Genomic DNA, 21,171 nt, shown 5'->3' with positions numbered 1-21,171 from the left:
TGCAGAGTAATGACGATGACTTCACTGCAGTGTGTCCTCCGTGCTCTGCCACACGGACATCACGCAAGGGGTGCAGTTCTTTCTTTGGCTTAATGCATAAAACAAAAATTCAGGCAGAGCTTTAGGCTGAAGGCAATGGCAGTAAATCTCAGCATGCAACTTCCCCATTCAAGGCCCAACTTCACACTCGTTTAAAGGATCTATTACAGTAAAACGAATGACTTGGTTTCTGGCGTAAGATGTAGGACATGACTTCACAATGCAGAATGAAAGCACCACACCACTATATGTATTATCACAGACAGTTTTGGCAAAAGAGACGAGAACCTATCAAGTGATAAAACCAATACTTATCAACACAGTTTATATGAGCCAAACAATTACGTGAAGTGTATTACTCACTGTAAACTACATATGCCTTTGGTATTTATTAGCATGGCTTATTCTGCCAAAGGGTAATTCCATTCCTGTGCTTCAGATTTTGATTTCAAACTGATATTGCTAGCAATGAAGTACAAATGGGGGGACAAACAAAATCCATGAGGTTTCTCTGTCACTCTCTGGTCACTGTTGCGCATGACACCCCAGCAGAGCTGAATGTTACAAATAAGCCTGATAAAGAGAGAACATTAACGTTCACTACTACGTTTTCTATTCTGCCTAGTGGCGGTTTAAAACAGCTGCCTAGCTCAGGGTCTTAACCAGCCATGTAGGAGCATCTGCACAGTGCACATGACTATACAGAGAATATGAGAGTAACCCATCAGCAGTATAAAAGCTACATCTAATTCACACAAAGTGACAGAGGGCAGCTGCTTCCAGCAGAGGTTCAGCCCAGGGAGCTGGTGTGCAATGGTCATTAGTCTCCCTCCACGGAGTCTGCTTAGGTATTAAGACAACAGCTGCAAATTAGAAAGGGATGGGGGTTACTCATATAATAGGATTTTACACTAAACTTAGCAGCTGCTTTTTCCAGAGTCAAGGTCTGTGATTTCTTTGACAGTAAGGATCCTTTTCTTTTTTTTTTTTAAAGCAAGTAACGCCAATGGATATACATTAACAAATCCACACAAAATGGAGGTTATGTACTGTGCACTGAAAGCTGTTCCCTAATGGGTTTTGGAGCACTTCTGGAGCCAGTCAAGCACAATTCAGACTTTCATTGCCCCCCACTTCGTTCAGAAGGGCCAGCCCTGTCCTCGCTGCCTCAGCTACCTTCTGAGAGGTCACGCGCCTCAAAGGATCCTCTTCAGCAAGAGCTACACGACAAACGCTTCTCCAGCCCACCAGTCCCTGCGCTTCCATTTTCACGGACCGATTATTCTCCCTTCAGCAGCTGTGAAAGAACAAGGTAAGGACCGAACCCTCCATGTATCAAATCCCGTCTTTGACAGGCACTGGCGGCGAGGAGAAACCGCTGCACCCACACAGTGACCCCGACTGCAGATTATGGCAGTACTAAGGCTTCGGTTTTTATTTCTCTTTTTAACCTCTAAAATCAGTCTCCGTAGAGACTGTCAAAAATTGCCAATGCCGACTATATTTCAAGTCGTCATGGCGGGGTATTGGGAAAAGTTTTCAATTAGCAATAATCGCGCCTCGGATTAACCTCATTGGCTACGATACTGCCACTGCGCAAAGCTGACCCCATGCCGCCGCCACCGCCGCCCCTCAGGCCGGGGCCGCCGCCCCGCTCCCGGCGAGTCCCCTCCCCGCCCGCGGTCCCCCCCGCGCTTCCCCCGGCAGCGCTCCCTGCCCGCCGCCGTGCCCCCCGCGCGCCGCCGGAGCGAAGCCCCCCGTTTTTCCCCTCCGTTCAGCGCGCCGGGCCGCCGCGAAGCTTGCTGGGAAGGAATATGCAAAGTAGGCGTGCCGTCAGTGCGGGCAGCCGGTTGCCCACCGGCTCAGCGTACCGTTAGCCCCATCTCGGCGCACCCCAGCCTGCGGGGGGCGGCGCACCACTGCCAGCCCCGAGGAGACCCAGCAGGCGGTGAGCCCTAGGCCAGCCGAATCGTTCCCCACGTATCCCACCCAGCACCAGCGACCCAAGCCCGGGAAGCGCCAGCCCCAGCGAACCAAGCAGCCCCGTCCTCCGCGAATCTGTCTTTAACCATAGGAAAGCAGCCTCCGGAGAGGCCCTCAAAAATTGCCGATGCCGACTATATTTCAAGTCGTCATGGCGGGGTATTGGGAAAAGTTTTCAATTAGCAATAATCGCGCCTCGGATTAACCTCATCGGCTACGATACTGCCACTGCGCAAAGCTGGTAGTTGTCCGCGCCCTGCCGACCCCCCCGCCGCCGCCCCGCCGCCGCGGTCAGAGCGCGCAGTCGCGCCCCCACGCGCCCCCCCCAGCCCGCGCCGCCGCGCCCCCCGCGCGCCCCCGCCGCGCTACCGGCGGGGCCGGGGCGGGGGATAACGGCGGGGGGAGGCCGGGCAGCGCGGCCGCCGCGCCACGCGGGGGGTGCCGGGAGGGCGCTATGGAAATGAGCGCCAGGGAGGTGCTGCCCCTGGCGGGGGGGGCGGAGCGTACGCGGCGGATCGGGGGCTGCAGGGCCCCGGTGGCAGCACGGCAAAGGCTACACCCAGCGACTGGAAAACACCTTTAAGATTTTTAAACGGTAACAGCCTGACGGCCGTTTAGACTCACGGAACTGACAAAGGGTCGTGGCCCACGGCCCCGTAGGGTTGGCACCGGGCAAGAGGGATGCGCTGCGCTTCTCCCTCGTGATGGCAAAATTACACAGTGCTATATACAGGCTCGGGCTCGTCTGGGCTTTGAAATAACTGTAAGAGGCAAGAAAAATAGATTTAAACCTCCTGCAATGTTTTGAACTAATTAGCAAGAGCTATTTGGAGACTACATTTGCAAAGCAGTCCAAATTACCAGAAAGAGCCCATTCTGTGTACAATAGGTGAGCACCTAGTAGCCAGCTGCTACCATGCAGCAGTCTGGACTTCTTCCTATTTATTTGCTCTTCAGAAAAATAAGGCTCCTTTGAAACAAAAAACCCAAACCCCTTGTTGCCAGGCAATTTGTACAGCTTATGATGTGATTATTGAGACCGAAACCTGCACTGAGCAGACAGGCGTGATCGGTTCCTGCCAGGGGGCACGGGGCAGGCAGCAGGCAGGTCAGCACAGCCCTGTGGTTAAAAACTAGCTGCGTGGTGTCAGCTCTGGCATGGACCAACAGCACATGCACAGCACTGTGGGCCACACGAGGACTCTAAGGGGTCACCACAAGTAGCCACTCCTGCCTGCTTAGGAAGGAGGATCTGCAGGATCAACTGGGAAACATTGGAAGAAATCCCTCCCACTAAAGGGGCTCTGAGGAGTGGAAGCAACTGGTGCGGTTCTGCAGTGATGGGGCTGAGCTGATCCAACAGCTCATTTCGGTGGAGAGGTGGTCCCGGCCCTCCCTGCTCCCTTCTGCCAGCTGTCAAGTTCCACTGAGCCAGCTCCCCAGGCCAGCAGATACCCACCTCCTGCAAAGCCGTAAAGGGCAAGGCAAGCCCTAGGCTGAGCCCAGGAACGTGGTGGTGAACTGTGCAACTGCTATGAGCCCTTCGGTGGCTCAGAATTTAATCCTGAAGTGGCTTAGGGTGTCTGACTGTGCCCTGGCAGAGGTCCAGCCAGATCAAAGAAACAACTGCCCTCTCATCTCATTGTTCATCCACACCTCCTCTGAAAGCTGAGCAGAGATCACTTGTCCCATGCCAACCTCTTGGGTCTTGTCCGGCCCCACTAACTGCAGGACAATGGACCAGATTTTCATTATTTGTCCATCCTTGTTGCCACAGGCTCTTTCCACATCTATCATCAAAAACTTTTTTGGATCATCCCATCCATCAACCATGAACATCAGGACTGCCAGACAGGCCCATCTCTCCTGGGGCCAAAAGGAGTGCCAAAAAACAGTAAATCTATCAGCCCAGCATGCTCTCATAGCCTCCAACAATTTACATCTCAGGGAATTCCTGAGCTAGAAGAGATGTCTTTAACAGCCCTCAGGGGATTTTTGTTCCGTTATTTGTTTAGTCACATTTTAAGCCTAAAACCTGTTAGTATCAAGTGAAAAGGAAATGCACCTTTTATAAGGACAAGTATTTACAAGGCATTTGTCAAAGCCATTACTTGCCTTTGTATCAAATCAAATCTGAATTTATTGTATGTTTCCTTGAGGGCAGCTATACAGCTCCTGGCGTTTTCAGATTAACTTTATCAGGTGTTAGGAACTCGCGGGGTTTTTCCTCTGAAGCATGGGAATTGTAGTCTTCGTGCTTAGGGCTTAATTTCTTCGAGAACTACATTTCCCAGAAAACTCCTCTTCCGGCAGGTCTGCCCTTCCCTGCCGCGGTCCGGCTCGGCAGCATTATGCAAGGTAAGCTTTCAGGCGTTATTCACCGTATCGCTCTTATTTCATTAGATGTGTTCGGTTCGGCTGTTACCCCCCCACACACATCGTCATTATTACAGCAAAAGAGACCCGGATGACGTGGGTGTCCCTCTGGATTTCTGGCCTGTAACCATTTGTAGAAATCTGTTTATCTTCTCCCTTGAACTTGTCTGATCTCTCTGTGGAGCATTTTTGATGCATGTTAAAACCAAACTGTAACCTCAGATTTCGATAGGTACATATGAAGAGTTTCACTTATTATGTGCAGTAGTTGCTATTTTTTTAATCTGAGCAGTTTCATTTCAAAAGCAGTTTTGCATTTCACAGGAAATACTCCGTCCTTTCTAAGTTTCTCTTCTACACTGTCCTACTTCGATGCTTCACAGCAGCTCTCAAACATACCTGTTATTTTTGCTGCTGGGCCTACCGTTGCCTTTCCTCCCTTGTGGGCCAACCCATAGTATATCTCCATGTCATTACCTCAAAACATTTCCTTCTGAGAGATCATTTGATCATAAGGGACAGGAACAGAAAAATTTCATCAGTGAAAGCAATTTAAATACTGTCAAACTGGCTTAACAGCCTTTGGGGAGCATCATGACAGAAGTTAGTCTCAAAGCAAATTACAATTTATTGATAGACTTTGTCCCTTCGTATTAGTTCATTTGGAAAGTTAAGCCTCTTCTGAGGGAATGCCCAACACAACTCCTGCTAAACAGTAAAACAAGGCAAAAATCATTGCAAACAGAATCACTGCTTAGATTTAAAAAGTAATTCAGACTATGGCAGAAGTCCAATCTTCCCTGTAATTCAACTGACTGTGACACAAAGGCTTGAGGACTGGAGATTAACTGAGACAAATCTACTCTTCGGCACTAGCATCAATCTAGAATGACGATACTTAACAGCTGAACACCCAAATTTCAAATCTATTTAAATATTGCTCTATTTACCGTAAGAAATGTTACTTAAGGGGACTGGGGACTTGAGGCAAAGCAATTCAGACACAGCAGGAATTTTAAAACCATCCAGGCAGTGAAGCACAGGCCATCAAAAGTACTTGGGTGCCAGCCTTTTAGACACATAAGCTCACCACTTGCATACCTCTGATTTTCTCAGAGCCACCACAGATCTCACAGACACTGCAAGTTTCCTGTAGGCAGCATTTACGAAACTGCCCATGTGCTTTAACCATCTGACAACTAACAGGCTGCGCAGAGCCCTCCTTCACACCACTGCCTCTAACACCTGAACAGGATCTGCTCCAGCAGGCTGAGGACTCCCAGGGAGACCCAGTCCCTTGGGTGTCCTCCTATTAATTTGTAACGGTGAGGGAAGAAGTGTGAGTGGGCATGAAGCTGCATGCAGGTGTCCCACACTACCAAGTGAGCTCTAAATACCAGACTATCTGGGGCCTGTTGCAATCACTTTTTAGAGATCACCCCCTTTTACCAGTAATTAAAGTCATTCCTCCTCTCATTTCATACATAGATCTCATACAAACCCCCTTGCTAAGTGAGATGGTGGGAGGAAGAAATAGCAGACAGTTAATTCTCAGTACAGTTTCTTTCAAAATGTTTTGTACTTTATATGCAAAACCCATAGAAAGGCCCACAAAAATAGTGAAATGGAGAAAAGAGAACTGCAGACTACTAGAAAAAACAAACAAAATTAAGGTCCAAACCAATCCACTCCTGTCACAACAGGTCCCATGCACAATTCCAGGCCGCTTGTCAGCAAAGCCATCCTGCCACCTGCCTCCAACAGGGCATGCCGTTCCTCCCTTAAAGCAGGATATCCCTTCCATTCCTACCTGCCAGGCAGCTGTTTCTGGACCCCACACATCTGGGTGATCCCTTCTCTCTAAGTGAGAAGCAAAGCAGTACCCCTCTGCCTCTCCACTGACTATGAGGTGGTGGCACCCACAAAGGAGGATGTGCCAGAGGCATTTAGGCAGTGTCCTAATCATCTGCAGTCCCATTACAAGGCCTGTACTGCACCAGGCCTTTATTTAAAAAAAAAAAAAACAACCAACAACCAAACACCACAACAGGAGTAACTCCAGTCAAGGCCTTTGTCCTGATAAAGCAACAATTTCAAGGTTGTTTTTCGTTCCCCACAACACATGCAAAGGATGAGGTAAATAGAAAGGACTGATTTGGAGCAGGCAGAATGTTAAAGAAAGCAGAGCAAGAGTCGCTTCTGAGGCGGAACCAAGCAAACTGTGCCTCTGGGGCAGGGTGCTTGGCCCTCCTGCCATTTATTCTCTACCCTGTTGCATATATCTGGGAAAGACTTTGCATGCTCTGGTCTTTCTGGGCTCTTTACAAGTCCTTTTAGGCAGCGGTGCTACACACTGGGACAGAAGGAAGGAATCCTACAAGTCAGGGGTGCCAACTTTGTCCTTGTACCTTGAGCAGTCCTCAGTGTTGCTGTCTGTCAAAGGACATACAAATGCTGTCTTCAGACTGTGGGCTTTAGTTAACATTTCCAAAATTATTTGTGTTTCTTTACTTAAAACAGAGCAACAAATAATTATTGGCATAATTTTCCAGAGAATCCCAAGAAAATGGGATTAAGGACATGCTCTTTGCTTTCTTTAACGTGCTGTGTGTTCTGTTCTTGGCTTTTAGCTGAACATGTTCTCTGCTAGGAAGTTGTCTGGAGTTTGCAGAGCCATCAGATTCCATCATTGCAGGTCCCAGTCTGTATCCAGAACCTCTCCAAACTTGGCTTTTGTGCCAGCCTGTCTTCCCCCAGATCCTGTGGAAGTAGAAGAGCTGCAGCACTTTGTTTCTAACTCCAAGAGGCTGTTTGTAATGACTGGAGCTGGAATCTCAACTGAATCTGGGATCCCAGATTACCGCTCTGAGGGTGTCGGACTCTACGCCAGGACAGACAGACGGCCCATCCAGCATGCTGAGTTCATCCGTAGTGCCAGTGCCCGGCAGCGGTACTGGGCAAGAAACTTTGTGGGCTGGCCCCAGTTCTCCTCCCATCAGCCGAACACAGCACACCTGGTACTAAGAGACTGGGAAAAGCTGGGGAAGCTGCACTGGCTGGTGACCCAGAATGTGGATGCTCTTCACACCAAAGCTGGGAGCCAGCGCATGACAGAATTGCACGGCTGCACACACAGGTACTCTCTGTTGGCAGAAGGAAAATGGTTAATCCTCTGGTCTCTTGTTCAGGCTGACTGACAAGCAGGTGCAGTGTTGGCTGCTGAGAAAGGAGGCAAAATGTCAGTTCCTGGAGATAACATGCTCAAAGGTGGTGTTGCACTGTGGTGGAGAAAAAGATCACAGAAAGAATGCTATTCACAGCACAGTATTTAAGAAACATGGAACACCACTCCATTATATTTTTTTTGGAGCATTATTTGGATCATTTCTCTTGAGCCTGCATCAGTCAGAATTTCCCCATTCCTTGCTACAGCAAATGTCCTCTTAGCGAAGAGGACAAGGGGATCCCAAGGATGCAAGATCACCCAGGGCTAATCAGAGCGGATTAGTGCTAGAAATGCACAGGATGAGTAGACTGGAGAAGGGCCACAGCCTAGCTGTGATCTCCCAAAGTTTACAGAAGAAAAAGCACAGCCTGAACTGTGAGAGAGGATGCACGGTAGGGTTCAAAGCACTTCCTCTATAAGATTCCTACAAAGCAACAATCAGAGGTAGAAAAACAGCTTCTTGACCTGTACAGTTTGGTAAATAAATGTGCATAATGATGACAGACTTCCAGGCCTTCTAAGGAACCAGTTACAGTCTCCAAATCAGCTGACATGAAACTCTCCATTAAGACTTTGCTCTCAATTTCAGGGTCTTCTGCCTGGCCTGTGGTGACCAAATCTTGCGCTCCGAGCTTCAGGAGCACTTTGAAGCTCTAAATCCTACCTGGAAAGCTGAAGCATTTGGTGTGGCTCCAGATGGGGATGTCTTCTTGACGGATGAGCAGGTGTGTAATTTCCAAGTCCCAGCCTGCAGTAAATGTGGGGGAATCCTGAAGCCCGATGTGACATTCTTTGGAGACACAGTGAGCCGGGAAAAAGTGAGTTTTGTGCACGAACGCCTGGCGGAATCAGACTCCATGCTGGTGGCAGGATCCTCTATGCAGGTAAATAGGTCTTCCTGCCATACTGTATTCCTATTTCTGTGCTACTCTGCCTGCAACAATCCTTGGTCCCACAGTTTAGGACTACTAATTGCTTGTGGATAAGAACAGCCTCTCCAGAGCTGCTTTGTATTTTATTTTTACCGTGGTTGGAATCTGGCTTCATGGTTAGCCTGGCCTGTTTTGGCTTCCCTGTCACTATTGCCAGTCTAGTTCATGCTGCTATAAATAACTCCATTCAGACCTCTCTCTGCTGCCTCCTCCATCAGTATGCTGTAGGTTCACAATTCCCATAAAGCCAAGACACCTAATACAATTCAGTCCTGCAGAGATCACCACCCAACATTTTTCTGCTTGACTCTTTAGCCTTTGGCAGCTTTCTAGGCCTCGTGGCACACTGAAATACCAGATTTTAGGACCTCTTAATTCCGAATAAAATTTTCAATAAGAGAGCAGAAATATCTCTGCTTGCTGCTTAGGATTGTCCTTTGTATCACCATGTGTTTTCTCCATTAGCTGCTTATCTATAAGGTAAGGTAGTTTAGAAACCCCAGTTGTTTAACCTGTGGAAGTTTTTGTAATATAGTTTGTATAAGATAATTTTTTTCCAGGAACAAGTCTGTTACATTAAAAAAAAACTACTCTAATTCCTCCCAGAGTAAGATAAAACCAGAGCTGCCTGATTGTGATTCTCTTGGCTTCAGGATACTGGAGACGAATGAATTCCTTAGGCTTGCACTTCTTAAGCTTATAATCCTTTGTACAGGAATGATTGAAATGCCTTAGGTTCATTCTTGTGCTACCTAAGCTGGGCCATGTGAGAACCATCAAAGTAGAAGCATTTAAGTACCTATGATGACTAATAAAAACTGCTGCAGAGATTTACTAAAAGACAAGGACATTTCCCTTCAATGTACTATGAAGTTTCAGTTTCTATGAAACTGCAAATCCTTCACTGACAGAGGTTAATAGTTGTTCTTCTCTGTGCACTTCTGAATGAAGACATTTCCTACCTGAATTCAGTGCAGTTGCCTAACACAGCACGTACGTATGGCCCCTTTTCCAACTCTCAACAGCAACTATTTTAAATTTCCTTACTCCTTTCTGTAGCTCTTCTTTTGCCTAAGCTACCAGTAATTTTGTCTTCTGGTATTCCTGCAGGTATACTCTGGCTACAGGTTTGCTCTCGCTGCCCGGGAAAAGCAGCTGCCAATTGCAATCCTTAACATTGGGCCTACGAGGTTAGATCACTTTGCATCCTTAAAACTCAATTCCCGCTGTGGAGAGCTGCTGCCTTTGATTGTTGTAGATGACACAACAAGCTGAGCTTCTGTAGCTATCAGGAGTAAAATTATTTCTACAAGGTGAGTACCTCCCTGGTCAGTCACCTTACAGGGTAAGAAGATGGGTTCCCATCAAAAGCTGAGGCTGAGATGTGCTGATTAAAAATATGTCCCCACAGTGTGCACTAAAATATGGCTGTAAATTTTCATCTGTTCACATGGGCCATGGTACTGTTTCCCATGATCATAAACAAAAAGCATACTAAGTGCCAACACTCCCAGAAAACTGGGCAAGAGTAGCCAGAAGACTCAGTGGTGTTGAATTCCCATCTGTTTGTCACTCAGAAAACTGTCACACAGAGTATCATCTGCAGATTCAGAGAACCTGATCAACACGGCCTTCGCAACTGACAATTCAAAAGCTGTGCCTGGTTGAACTGATCCAGCTAATCCTAATCAAAACACTCCTGTTTAAAATAATCAACTCCACCTATAAAGCAGCTTCTTTCTTCCCTCCATTCGTGCAGGATTCATCATCTCAGCAGGTGAAAACCTCAATCTAAGATGAGGCAGCTGTGAGATCCAGTGCGTGGCCCCTGATGACACCAGGAGAGGGCAGCAAGCCTCGCACATGTCAACCTGAGCAGTTTGCTCCATTGAAACTGTATCTCCACTTAAACAGGATGATGATGATGAAAAAAGTACTTTTCTGCCTTACTTTGCCATTGTAAACAGTGCCTTTTCATTCACTGGAACAGGATAATCAGACTACCATATCTGAGAACAAAATACCTTTCTTATAATTGTCCCCAGAGCAGAGTGAGGGACAGGGATTTTGACTGAGTGACTTGAGGCTATAGCACAGGGGGGCGATGTGGAAAACCCCAGTATCTGCTTGAGGATTCAGTACCACTAGCTGGCAGCTGTAGAGCATGCGAAGAGGAAAAGGAGGCAAGAGGAACTGCAGTTGTCATTTAAAAAAAAAAAATGGTTCAAAATAGAAGCTGAACAAGAATACTGCTCTTGTAAGAGATTATTTGAAAGCACAGACTACAAGGCTGACTACTTCCAGCAAGGAGGAGAAGTCAGCATTTCTCTCAACTGTAAGCAGTTTAGCTTGTCAGCTGACTATCTGAACCCTTTAAAAATTATATATTATTGAGATGCCAGAGGAGTTGCTTCAAGCTAATCTGACCAGCACTGCTTTCATTGTGGGCTGCTACATTTTCCAGAATGCATTTTTCAAGATGTTATTTAATTAATGAATAGCTAAGTAGTGAATTAAAATTGTTTACAAGATTGATACTATTTGCATTGTAATTTCCTCTCCCTCCTATGATTTATTTAAGTACAGTCTCGATAGCCAGTTTAAATTCATTTTTTCCATTGCAAAAATGCAGGATGCAATTACTGACAGCTGATGAATTAAGAGAGAAATACAATTAAATCTGTACAATAGGTCTCCCTCAGGAGGTAATCTCAAGCTATTAATAGATGTAATTTTCCACACTCCTAACAGGAGATCCATCACTATGAGGTAACCATTTTTTGTTGATCCTTAGGGTAGTGATGTAAGCCATATTAAACCATTTATGGAATAAAAGACAGAATCTTGCCCAGACTAAAACACTTAAATTTCCAACCCGACCTTCTGCATGAATCTACCACTCCCCTTCTGGCTCTGAGGGAGATTAATTGTTGGGGTCTTTCAAATGCCCCAGGTCCTACTCTTCACATAACATGTCCTGTATTTATATTTTGACAAGAACTGCAACAAGCAGTTGGAAGCAGGGATGCCAGTCATCTGCTAAAAGGTCAAGTAGCAAAGCAAGGACAACTGACCATATGATGCTAAATTCTTTTTTCCTTTGCTGTTGATTCAAATCCATGCCAGGCAGGAGCAAAGAAAGCACAGAATCTAAGGGATTCTTAGGCACCCAATTTCTGCAGAAGGTAGAGAAAATAAAGATAATGAACACATTTCAAGATTTGGCTATTATGGGTCAGAGGAGAGATGGCTTCAGTTAGAAGCCAAGCAGGATAAGTTCAGGACCACTACCTGCATTCTGCTCTCATTTAATGGAGATGCCACTTTCCATTGAGTTAGGTATCTGCTGTTCAGTAGTGAAGAAAGCTCACAAGTGTCACTCCATCTTTAGCACAGTACAGCGGTCCTGCTAACCACAGCTTTTGTAGAAATCATTGCTAAGGCATAGCAGTCTCCACACACAGCCAGGGAACTTGCACAGAGTGTTTATTTGCATAGGCTTTTCCATGTAGGAAGAGAAGTTTATGCCTCCTTAGCAGAGGAACTAGGGCTGGGTTTCTCACTATCCATGTCATCTTCTGCACCACCTTGAAACTTGCATGACATAGGTGTATTAAAAATGAAGGCTGCAGGTTTAGTGCCAGTAGAGCCAGCATTTTGAGGAGGTGTGGGAGCATTACCAAGAAGTCTAAACCAATAAAACATTTCCAGTGAGGACTTGGCATTAGCAACATGACAGGTAACTAAACCTTCCACATCTGTCCCTGCCTTTTCTCCATTTCAGCAGCTGAGCCTGTGGGAAAGGAGTCGGGGTGTCTCTTCAACATCACTAATAAATAAGTCATGTTACCCTGACCCTCTGCTGATTATACTATATACTTTTAAGTCATTAGGAGAATGACTTACAGTAAATTAACATTACAGTAAATTTCCTGTGCATAGTTTATTACTATAGGTTAATAAGCATATATACAAGTATATGAGGCTGAGATGAAGGAGTTCCTTTTTTTTTTGGTTCTGCTAAGCTGATCCAGCACTACTAGAATTGACTACTTTTAGAGCAGGATCAGAGCACTTCACCTCTTAACAAGTTCCCCAAGACACCATTGAGAAATAAGTTCACTCAATAGAAAAATGCCAGAGAAAGCCTGAAGTTCCTACACAAAAAGCCAGATCTACATCACTTTGATGCTGACTGACACCTTCCTGTCACTCCTTGGGGACTATCTGTGTGGGAAGATGCAATGCAGAGAGATAACAGCTATCAGAAAATAACTATGTCATTGCAGATAGCTAGCAAAGATCTATCCTAAGAAGTTTGTGTTCTCAGCTTACTGATGTACTTACCAGCCTGGAGGGAGTTACAGAAGCCTCCAGGGTTGAGTGCTATAGGATGTGAAGTAGCCATGCTGTGGGAAAACAACAAACCCAGTAAAAGAACTGACCTAGTGTTCAGCTTTATTCTCTCGGCCTATGCAGAATTCACAAGGGAGAAGGCCTTTAAAAGGGGGAGAAATATTGTTCCTAGAAGACTAAACAAAAGGATGGTAATCTTTGTGTTACTAGCTGAAACTAATGGAAAGTGTTACAGAGCTGGAGCAGTGTTCTCTTCCCCCATCACCCGGAAGGAAACGCAATCCTTTCTACCTATCTTGTCTGCTTTAAGCCAGCCTTATCCTCCATATGATTCAATCCTCTTCTGCCTTTTCTGGCTCACTGTTGTTAGATCACCAATATTTTAGATCAGGGCTTGAAATCATAGCTCTGTCCACCTGTGGGTTGGCAAAAGTACACCTCAGACACCAGCACAAGGAAATATTTTACCATTAAATTAGCTGAATCAATAGCTTATGCTCTTTCCTTTTTCTTACAGCTGTTCCTACCAGGACAAGCTCCTGAGGTTTGGATAGAGGAGCCAAGTGACTCATAATGGATTTTTCTGCTGCTTCTCTGAAAGTGGGGTTGGAGTTACCCAAAGCAAATAAAAACTTCTTCCTATCTGGCAAATCTTGTCTTTGTTTCTGGGCAAATTCTCAGAGCAAACTTTGTAATTGACTTCTGCAGCCGGAGAAAGATATTTCACATACTGTGCTCCAGTGAGGGCAGTACAGACTGCAGATGGCCTGGAGGACTTGCGCCTGGTGGGTATGGTCTAAGAGCAGCCTCCCACATCTTGTAGTCAGATTGCTCCTACTGACAGACCTGCTTATTCATGACTTCTGGAAAAGGACAAAGACTCTGGACATGGTGAACTTGGGAGCCACAGGAACCCTGGAATGAACGCAGCTAAATCTGCTTTCTAGAGTGCTTCTTCCCCTGTTGTCCTTGGATGTTGTCCTTTCCCAGTCTTTGCAGCTGCGAGGAGGTGGGGGGGGAGAAATAAAAAAGTATTTCAAACCAGTGCCAACTTACTGGTTTCCTCAGTCTATTCATTCAAAACCTGGGGCTTGGGCAGGACAGATGGAGTCTTCCTCTCACATAACCTGTCTTAGGACAACCCCAGGTAAACAATTGAAAGCAACAGTCCTAGAAGGCTGTCTAGAGTCAATCAGAAAGGAATGAGGAGGGTCTCAGCCAAATGCCTGAAGTCAGAGCTTCTTATCACTATACCCAGCCATTCTCTATGGTGTCTCAGTGTGGGGGTTTTGAGATCTGAATCTGGCCTTAGCAACTGTGGGTTTAGATTACAGACGAGAGAATAGTGGTGAGAGAATAAATTCACAATAGAGGACTTTGCTTCTGCAGTCCTACTGGTCTGGCCATTTTCATCACTGATAGATACTGTAAAAATATCTTTTGGATGCCAGATTCCTCCTGGCTGATGCTTTCTTTCTGTAGGGACAGGAAATTCTGGTAGATGGGCTGTTAAACAGCTTTGATTTGTTTGGCTGGAGCCTTAAAAACAGAAGTGGATGATGCATTTGGAATACCACCACAAAGGAGCCCATTAATCTTTTTCCTCCTATCTTACTGTTTCTTTGAGCTTTTCTAACTGCAAGGGTCCCCAACAGGGGCTGCGCAGCTGAGTGCTCTATCACCTATGTACTCCCAAGTCCTGACAGATACAGGAAACCACGCAGGGGACACAGACAGTAAGAAATTCATACCTGCTCACCCTGACAGGACAATTAGGCAAACAGGTAACAATTACTAAGGCTAAAAATAAAGGAGCAGGGAGGAAAAAGCATTTTGTGTTAGAGGGACTAATGCTATACAGCTGTGACTCTTACACATTACAGGCAAGTGGTTTTGAGTGAATGACCTAAGCGCAACTTGCCCTTGCTGAGACCCAGACCACATATGCAGCTTCAGCATATGCAAATAAGAAATGGTGTGCCTTTTTGCTAATACAAGAGGATTTCTGGGACATTCTGCTATTCCTTTATCAGAATACTCTTGAAAAAAAAAAAAAAAAGAAAAAAATAAACTCATTGAAAGATTTAGGCACATGCTGCATCCACATTTACAGTGTGATTCCACATCTTCACATTAGCAAGGGCCAAGGAGAAAAAAATCCAACTGAACTCTGTAATTCTAAAGACTGAATATCTGCAACAAGTCAATCTGTGCCCCAGAGTTCATAGTCTGACACAAACTGCTGCTGCTGGGAGAGCAGCAATGCTTGACTTTTCACTCAAGCAGACGACATATGACAAAAATCAGATTATACCCTCCTCTGTTCAGCACTTTGCATGACAGAACTTAACTGGGTTTAACAATTGACTCCTGTGTGCACAGAACTGGCCATGGCTGCAGCGAGCCTCCTCATTTCTGCACACCTACTTCTACAATAACGAAGCTGTGCCTGCAGGTAAGGAAAGCTAGAGGATCCTCAGGAAACTGAGGCTATCACACAAGTGGGATAAAGGCTGCCCTCTCACTAAAACGACTCCCTTAGTTGCTTGGGGAAAACAGCACTGGAGTGGAGACAAGAAGCAAAGGCTTCTTGATGCATTTTCACAGCTTCACATGAAGGGGAATAATAACCTCCATTTACTGAGTTGCACACAGCCAAAAGGGTTGAAGACGATTCCTAAAGCTCTGCCAGATTTATGGTGATTGGCCCTTTCAGTCAGAGGGAAATCTGGAGCTGTAAAGAGCTGATCAAAGAGGAAGTTGCAGCACTTGCCTGGCAGCAATTGGTTTCTGCTCAGGTGGTGATAAAAAGAGGGACATACAATACTGTATCCAGCAGCAAAACAGTTGAGCTGAGATAGTATTTTTTTTAAAAAAAAAGACCACAGAACACCAGCCACCTTTTCTTTTCCCCGAGCTCCTTCAGCAATTCACACGGGCAGCCCCCATGGCAAAAACCATTTGGGAGCAGCAAGCAAGGCAGGAGGGGCATTTCAGAAAGGTGCGGGCTGAACCACTCCTCCCACCAGCAGTCTCCAATACCAGAATCCAGTAACGCTGCAGGGCCTTTCCTTATCCAGCTTGTCCTATTACACATAACCCTCTGCTGAAGCAGTCCACTAAATACTCTTAGGCTGTTACCAAACCCACAATACCACTACTTGGCAGTTACAAAAACAAGACAGTGCTTGCACGCGGCATTTAGCAGATGAATCATCTCAACCACTTCATACGGAAGGAGGTATAGCTACCCATAAAGGACAGGGAAGGCTTTGCCCCTGTTTTATGCCATATACTATTACGATGCAGAAGAAATGGAGTTGGCAGTAGTTGTCCTAGGGGTCCCTGCAGTAGCATTACTGCTTGGTGTATTGGAGAAGGGAGCAGAAGTTCCTCTTAGCAGCCTTTTACTCACCTCCCATACAGATAGGGTGTGAGGTAAGCATGTGCTAGTCACAGACTAAAAGCACAGGGAATAAATAGCCTACACATTCACCTCACCCTCACTACCAAGAGACAACAGCAGTTCAAGGAGGTAAGGAAGCATGACAGAGCAATTAAACCAACTGACCATTTAGGTTCTTTCTAAACACAAGTATGCAGTTCAGCTCAATGGGGCACAGACAGCTGAGCATCTAAGCATTTAGTCAGCAAGCCCTCACTCACATCTAGGAAGTCACGTTCAAGACCTTGCATACACCATTGCAAGCCATCACCTCTGCTCCCTCACTTCTAACACTCTCCACCTATATTCACTTCTCTTCACATTATCTTAAAAACACTTCTCCCATCTATTAAGCTGGCATAAATTGCATACTTACCTCTGTACTGCCAAGTAACTGCTGTACAGCCACAGCAGAAACACCGTATTTGTATTGAACCTGCTCTTTTCTCTCTCTAGGTGGCAAAACAGCATCTGGCTCTGGGAGCAAGTTCTGCCAGGTGTGTCTTACTAGACATGAGCAGTCTAACACAGTCCAGAAAGTCACTCAAAATGTCAGAGAGAATCTTGTGTTCCAGACTTCAACAACAAGTCACTGGTCTCTCAAAATCACCATGAAAAAAGTATTCTAAGCCTTGTTCAGATCTCCATACCACCCCAGTCTTTCCAAGGACCGCTCTCTACAATAAAATAGGGTAAGAGAGGGTGACCCAAGAGACATATATGGGTCCCCATTCCTCTGCCAACAGCAACAACCTTAGCATCGCACCAGCAGCAGGCCCAGGCACACAGACCCAACACACGGCAAACTTCATGGGACACTCTTTAACAGCTGGTTATTTCACTTGACAGCAGAGTCACTGGCTTTGCAGGATTTCTGCACATCACAGCCTTCTCCATGCCCAGCAGAGTTGGCTATTCCCAAAATACAGCTTGGTGAGCTAGAGATTTTTGGTGCTGTACATGCAGCATCAGTAGTACAGTTCCTCACATTTGGACATGCAGGTGCTGTCCAAGAAGCTGCAGGCCAATGACGCGCTCCTGGACTAGCTAAGGGAGTGGGGAGGGATCATCAACACTCCACAGAGAAAAACAGGAAAACGCAGCTCTGCGGCAGCTGGCATACCAAAATCCAGGTATGGATTTGGAAATCATACTGGAAACCAAAAATCAGGCATTCAGCTTGGAGCCAGAGGAGCAAATATCAAATACGGACCTTAATTCCTCTCCTCACTTAAAAGAGTTTTAATACTGACCTCAACAGCAGTAAGTTCGCTCTCTGAAAAGCAAGTCAAAGTATCATTTTTGGGAAGGGTTTGCAATACCCTTCACTGGCTGTATTGTTTTCTATAGCTTGTTTGTGAAACACTGGCAGTAAAAGGTGCTTTCAAAATACTGGACATTAATTACTCAGAGATGTTCCCCCATCTATTCTAACAGACATTTCTGCTCCAAAAGATGCATATTCTTTATGTCTGGGGTTTTTTTTCTGGGGCAGCCAGCCCCAGAGGCAACAGGACAGCCAAGAGGCGCACAGCGGATTCAAAGGAAAGAGGAAAACTTGGGTAGTGTTGCCTAAGGGACAGGGTACTGGGCTTGGAAGGATGAGACCAGAGCAAATTCTCAGTCCTTTGATCAATCCAAAAGTCACACTGTGACATTCAGAAAGCCGCTTTGCCTCTCCGCATCTGTTTCCCACAATGTAATAGACATAATATGGTGGCCCATGCCTTTTTGTAGGGTATTCTGAGGTCTACTGAGAAAAAGCATGAAATAGATGGCAAATAAACAGTATCATTATTCTTCCCGAGATCTTTCCTGAATGATCAGGAGCAAAACTGCTTTAGGAAGGTGAAAGGCAGAGTCAAGTCAGCTGGGGTTTAAAACTACTGTTCCAAATACAGATGATACCTGCAATTCTGTGTGCAGCCCCCTGTTCTCTCCCTTCCCACTAAGTAAGGACACCAAATTACCACATTCTGCAGTTTTTCCTTTCTGCACCACTAACTAGACAGTGGCAGAGAAGAAGTAAAGCTGAGCCTGAGAGAAAGAGCAACAGTACAAGCGTGTAGTAGTGGTCTCCAGGCCCAAATAGCAACTGAAACATGGTCATTACCACAAGCACAGTTGTATGCTCTGCATATCTTGTCTCAGCTGGAGTACTTTCTCTTTCATCTCTGCAATGCCCATATAGTTAGAGTAATTCGGTTCTCCCTGCAGAGACTGAAAAATCTTGGCCTAGAAAACAATAAAGAAGAGGAAGATAAGATGCTGAGACTTCATTTCTGTAATGTAAGCCCACAGAGCCACCATCCCTCCAGCATCTCACACACCAGCTGCAATGGCTGCAGTGTTGTGTTAAGACTTCAGAGCTCCCGTGCTTGCTGAGCACAGGGATACCTTCTATTTCAGGTACACTGTTTCTGGCCTTGGAACAGAAATATAGACCAGCACAGCAGATCTTCACCTACTCTTTGCATTCCCCATAAGGCAGCAGTAAGTCAGTTCAAGCAATCACTGGCCTGCTCTTACTCTTACCACGTTCCTCAAAGCCCTAAAGAGCAACTTTACACAATCCCTTCAGCCTCCCCACCTGTGCCATTTATTAGGGCCTGCCACTTTACATTATGTGGGAAGATTCCCTATGTATGGGCTTGCTCAGGGGGCTGTTTAAATTTACTGTTAGGTCTTTTGCACGGCCAAAGTAGCATATAAATGAGCAGCATGATCAAGGGACCAAACATCAGTTCAGGCTTGTAAAAGTCTGTATGGAGGCAGACAGATAGTGAATTAATTGGTGCCTTCATCTATCCATTGAATATATCTAAGCAATGCTAGCATGCCCCAGATGCTGGATGCCAGGAGTAGATATACTACTCACCTCAAATCTAAAGAGTGAAGGAGAAGGCGAAGTATAGGGAAAATTTTTACCAACAGTTTCTGAAACGCTTCCGACTGCACCCCAGTTCTCTTCCCTGCTTATGATGATACAGCTCAAAAGTACATTGTTTCTTCTAGACAGCGATGCTATTTTACGTTTTTCTTTACAACAGGATTTATCATTTATGACTCCAAAAGGATTGCAGTAAGTTACTTAGAACCTTTACTGCTCTACAAACAGTAATTTCAGAATCAAAGCTAGCATGCGAGGACAGAAGACCTCATCTTACACTTCCAGCCCTAGGAATGATTCATCTTTGCCATGTGACAGGAGTGCATCCAGGATCCTCAGGATTTCTGTGGAGGATCCTAAGAGCTCAGGGTTTCCAGAAAATTCATGTACACAAACACCTGAGGAAAACTAAGCAACAAATACTGGTACAAAACCAGGACTCAATCTGCCTTAACATAGAGTATTCAGCTGAGACCCACACTTTTTTTTTAATAGAACAAAACACAATTCACCATCCTATCTCATTATCATCCTAAATCCTCAAAGATCCAGTGACCTTCACTAGAAAGGCATTGCAAGTACCTTCAAATAAGGTATCAAGCCAGCTTCTTCCTTCTCCATTTCTGGTTTCTTAAAACGCTCTCGCAGACCCTTGGGCCCTGTTCCATGTCTGAGTACAGTTCATACAGGCATTGTTGAGTGTAGGACAAAGACTGCTCCTCAAAGTCCTCTAAGGAAACCAGCTTGCAAAATGAGATACTGAGGGGATACCCATCATCAAACATCAAACAGATCCCCATTCTGTACCTGAACAAAGATGACAAGGCAGGCTGTACGCTCTCATCTGACTGATGGAGGCAAGGGAGCTGTTTTCTCATGATGAGCCACGGCCTCCCTCCTGCCCTGTCAGCAAACAGGGGCATCAGCAGCCCCCTGCCACAGGAGCTCACCAACACTCTCCTGCGAAGCCTCTGCCAGTAAAACTGCCCCTGTAGCACAACAGCACCAACTCTGTGTGGAAGTTTTGGCGCAGGACCTCATAGAACAAGGAAACTGGGCCAGATACCATCCCTCAGAGGAGCTCCCTGCCCTCCCCTGGCTTCCAGGCCAACATTACCTCTCGCCCTAGAGCCCCTAACCAGGATTGGTGCTAGGCAGGGGAAGCCCTCTCCAAGATAAGCACATATGGTCTCTCAGAGCATCGAGCAACCAGACAAACAGCTCAACCCCCTCACGCAGCCATGCCCCGAGGAATATGCGCCAATAAGAGAGGCAGCTGCACTAGCCATCGCAGGGCCAGCCCGAGGAGGGCACTGCCTGCTCTACACGCTTACCCGAAGGACAAAGGACGGCGGGTAGCCGCTCTGAGGAGAGCCGGGAGTGAGCGGCCGCATCGCCTCCCTCACACCGTGGGCGGCTGAAGGGCGGGACGCACCTACCGCCGGGCCTCGCGCCCGCGCCACCCGGGCGCGTTCCCCGCTCCCGCTCCCGCCCCCGCCACTTCTAAGGGCCAATCAAAGAGTGCGGCAGCGCCTCACGCGCCGCAGTGGGCCACTGGCGGAGTGGGCGGGGCCTCCCCCCCACGACGCGCGCCCGACTGACTGCCGTCCCCTCAGCGCGGAGCCCGCCCGCCATTTACCCCCGGCGACGCCCGGCCGCCGTCCCCTCAGCACGGAGCAGTCCCCTGAGCGCGGAGCCCGCCCGCCCTCTCCTCAGCGCGGAGCCGTCCCCTCAGCACGGAGCCCGCCCGCCATTTCCCCCCGGCGACGCCCGGCTGCCGTCCCCTCAGCGCGGAGATCGCCCGCTGTTACTCCCACGGCAGCGGCCGCCCGCCGTTCCCTCAGTGCGGAGCAGTCCCCTGAGCGCGGAGCCCACCCGCCCTCCCCTCAGCGCGGCGCAAGGAGCAGGCGGGAGCCGGGAGGTG

At 46.8% G+C, this 21,171-nt stretch overlaps 1 protein-coding gene across 3 annotated transcripts; it reads left to right on the top strand.

The window, feature by feature from the left end:
- Position 1: 1 nt before the first annotated feature.
- On the top strand, positions 2 to 15,824 carry SIRT4 (sirtuin 4). 3 transcript variants are annotated; one of them, XM_080407195.1, is made up of 6 exons: positions 2 to 1,351; positions 4,336 to 4,380; positions 7,094 to 7,534; positions 8,214 to 8,508; positions 9,667 to 9,869; positions 10,316 to 11,091. In XM_080407195.1, exons 1-5 carry the CDS (start codon positions 1,113 to 1,115, stop codon positions 9,829 to 9,831), a joined length of 1,185 nt encoding a protein of 394 aa, XP_080263321.1. In that variant the 5' UTR covers positions 2 to 1,112; the 3' UTR covers positions 9,832 to 9,869; positions 10,316 to 11,091. The 3 variants fall into 3 exon arrangements, with proteins under 3 accessions (XP_080263321.1, XP_080263320.1, XP_080263322.1); XM_080407194.1 differs by lacking the exon at positions 10,316 to 11,091 and adding an exon at positions 13,430 to 15,824 and having other exon boundaries at positions 3 to 1,351; XM_080407196.1 differs by lacking the exons at positions 2 to 1,351; positions 10,316 to 11,091 and adding an exon at positions 13,430 to 15,824 and having other exon boundaries at positions 7,029 to 7,534.
- Positions 15,825 to 21,171: the final 5,347 nt, after the last annotated feature.

The sequence above is a fragment of the Falco punctatus genome (genome assembly GCF_963210335.1).
Source record: "Falco punctatus genome assembly, chromosome: 1".
Classification (NCBI taxonomy): domain Eukaryota; kingdom Metazoa; phylum Chordata; class Aves; order Falconiformes; family Falconidae; genus Falco; species Falco punctatus.
The sequence above is the reverse complement of the archived record's forward strand: the minus strand, read 5'-3'. Positions and strand labels throughout refer to the sequence as shown.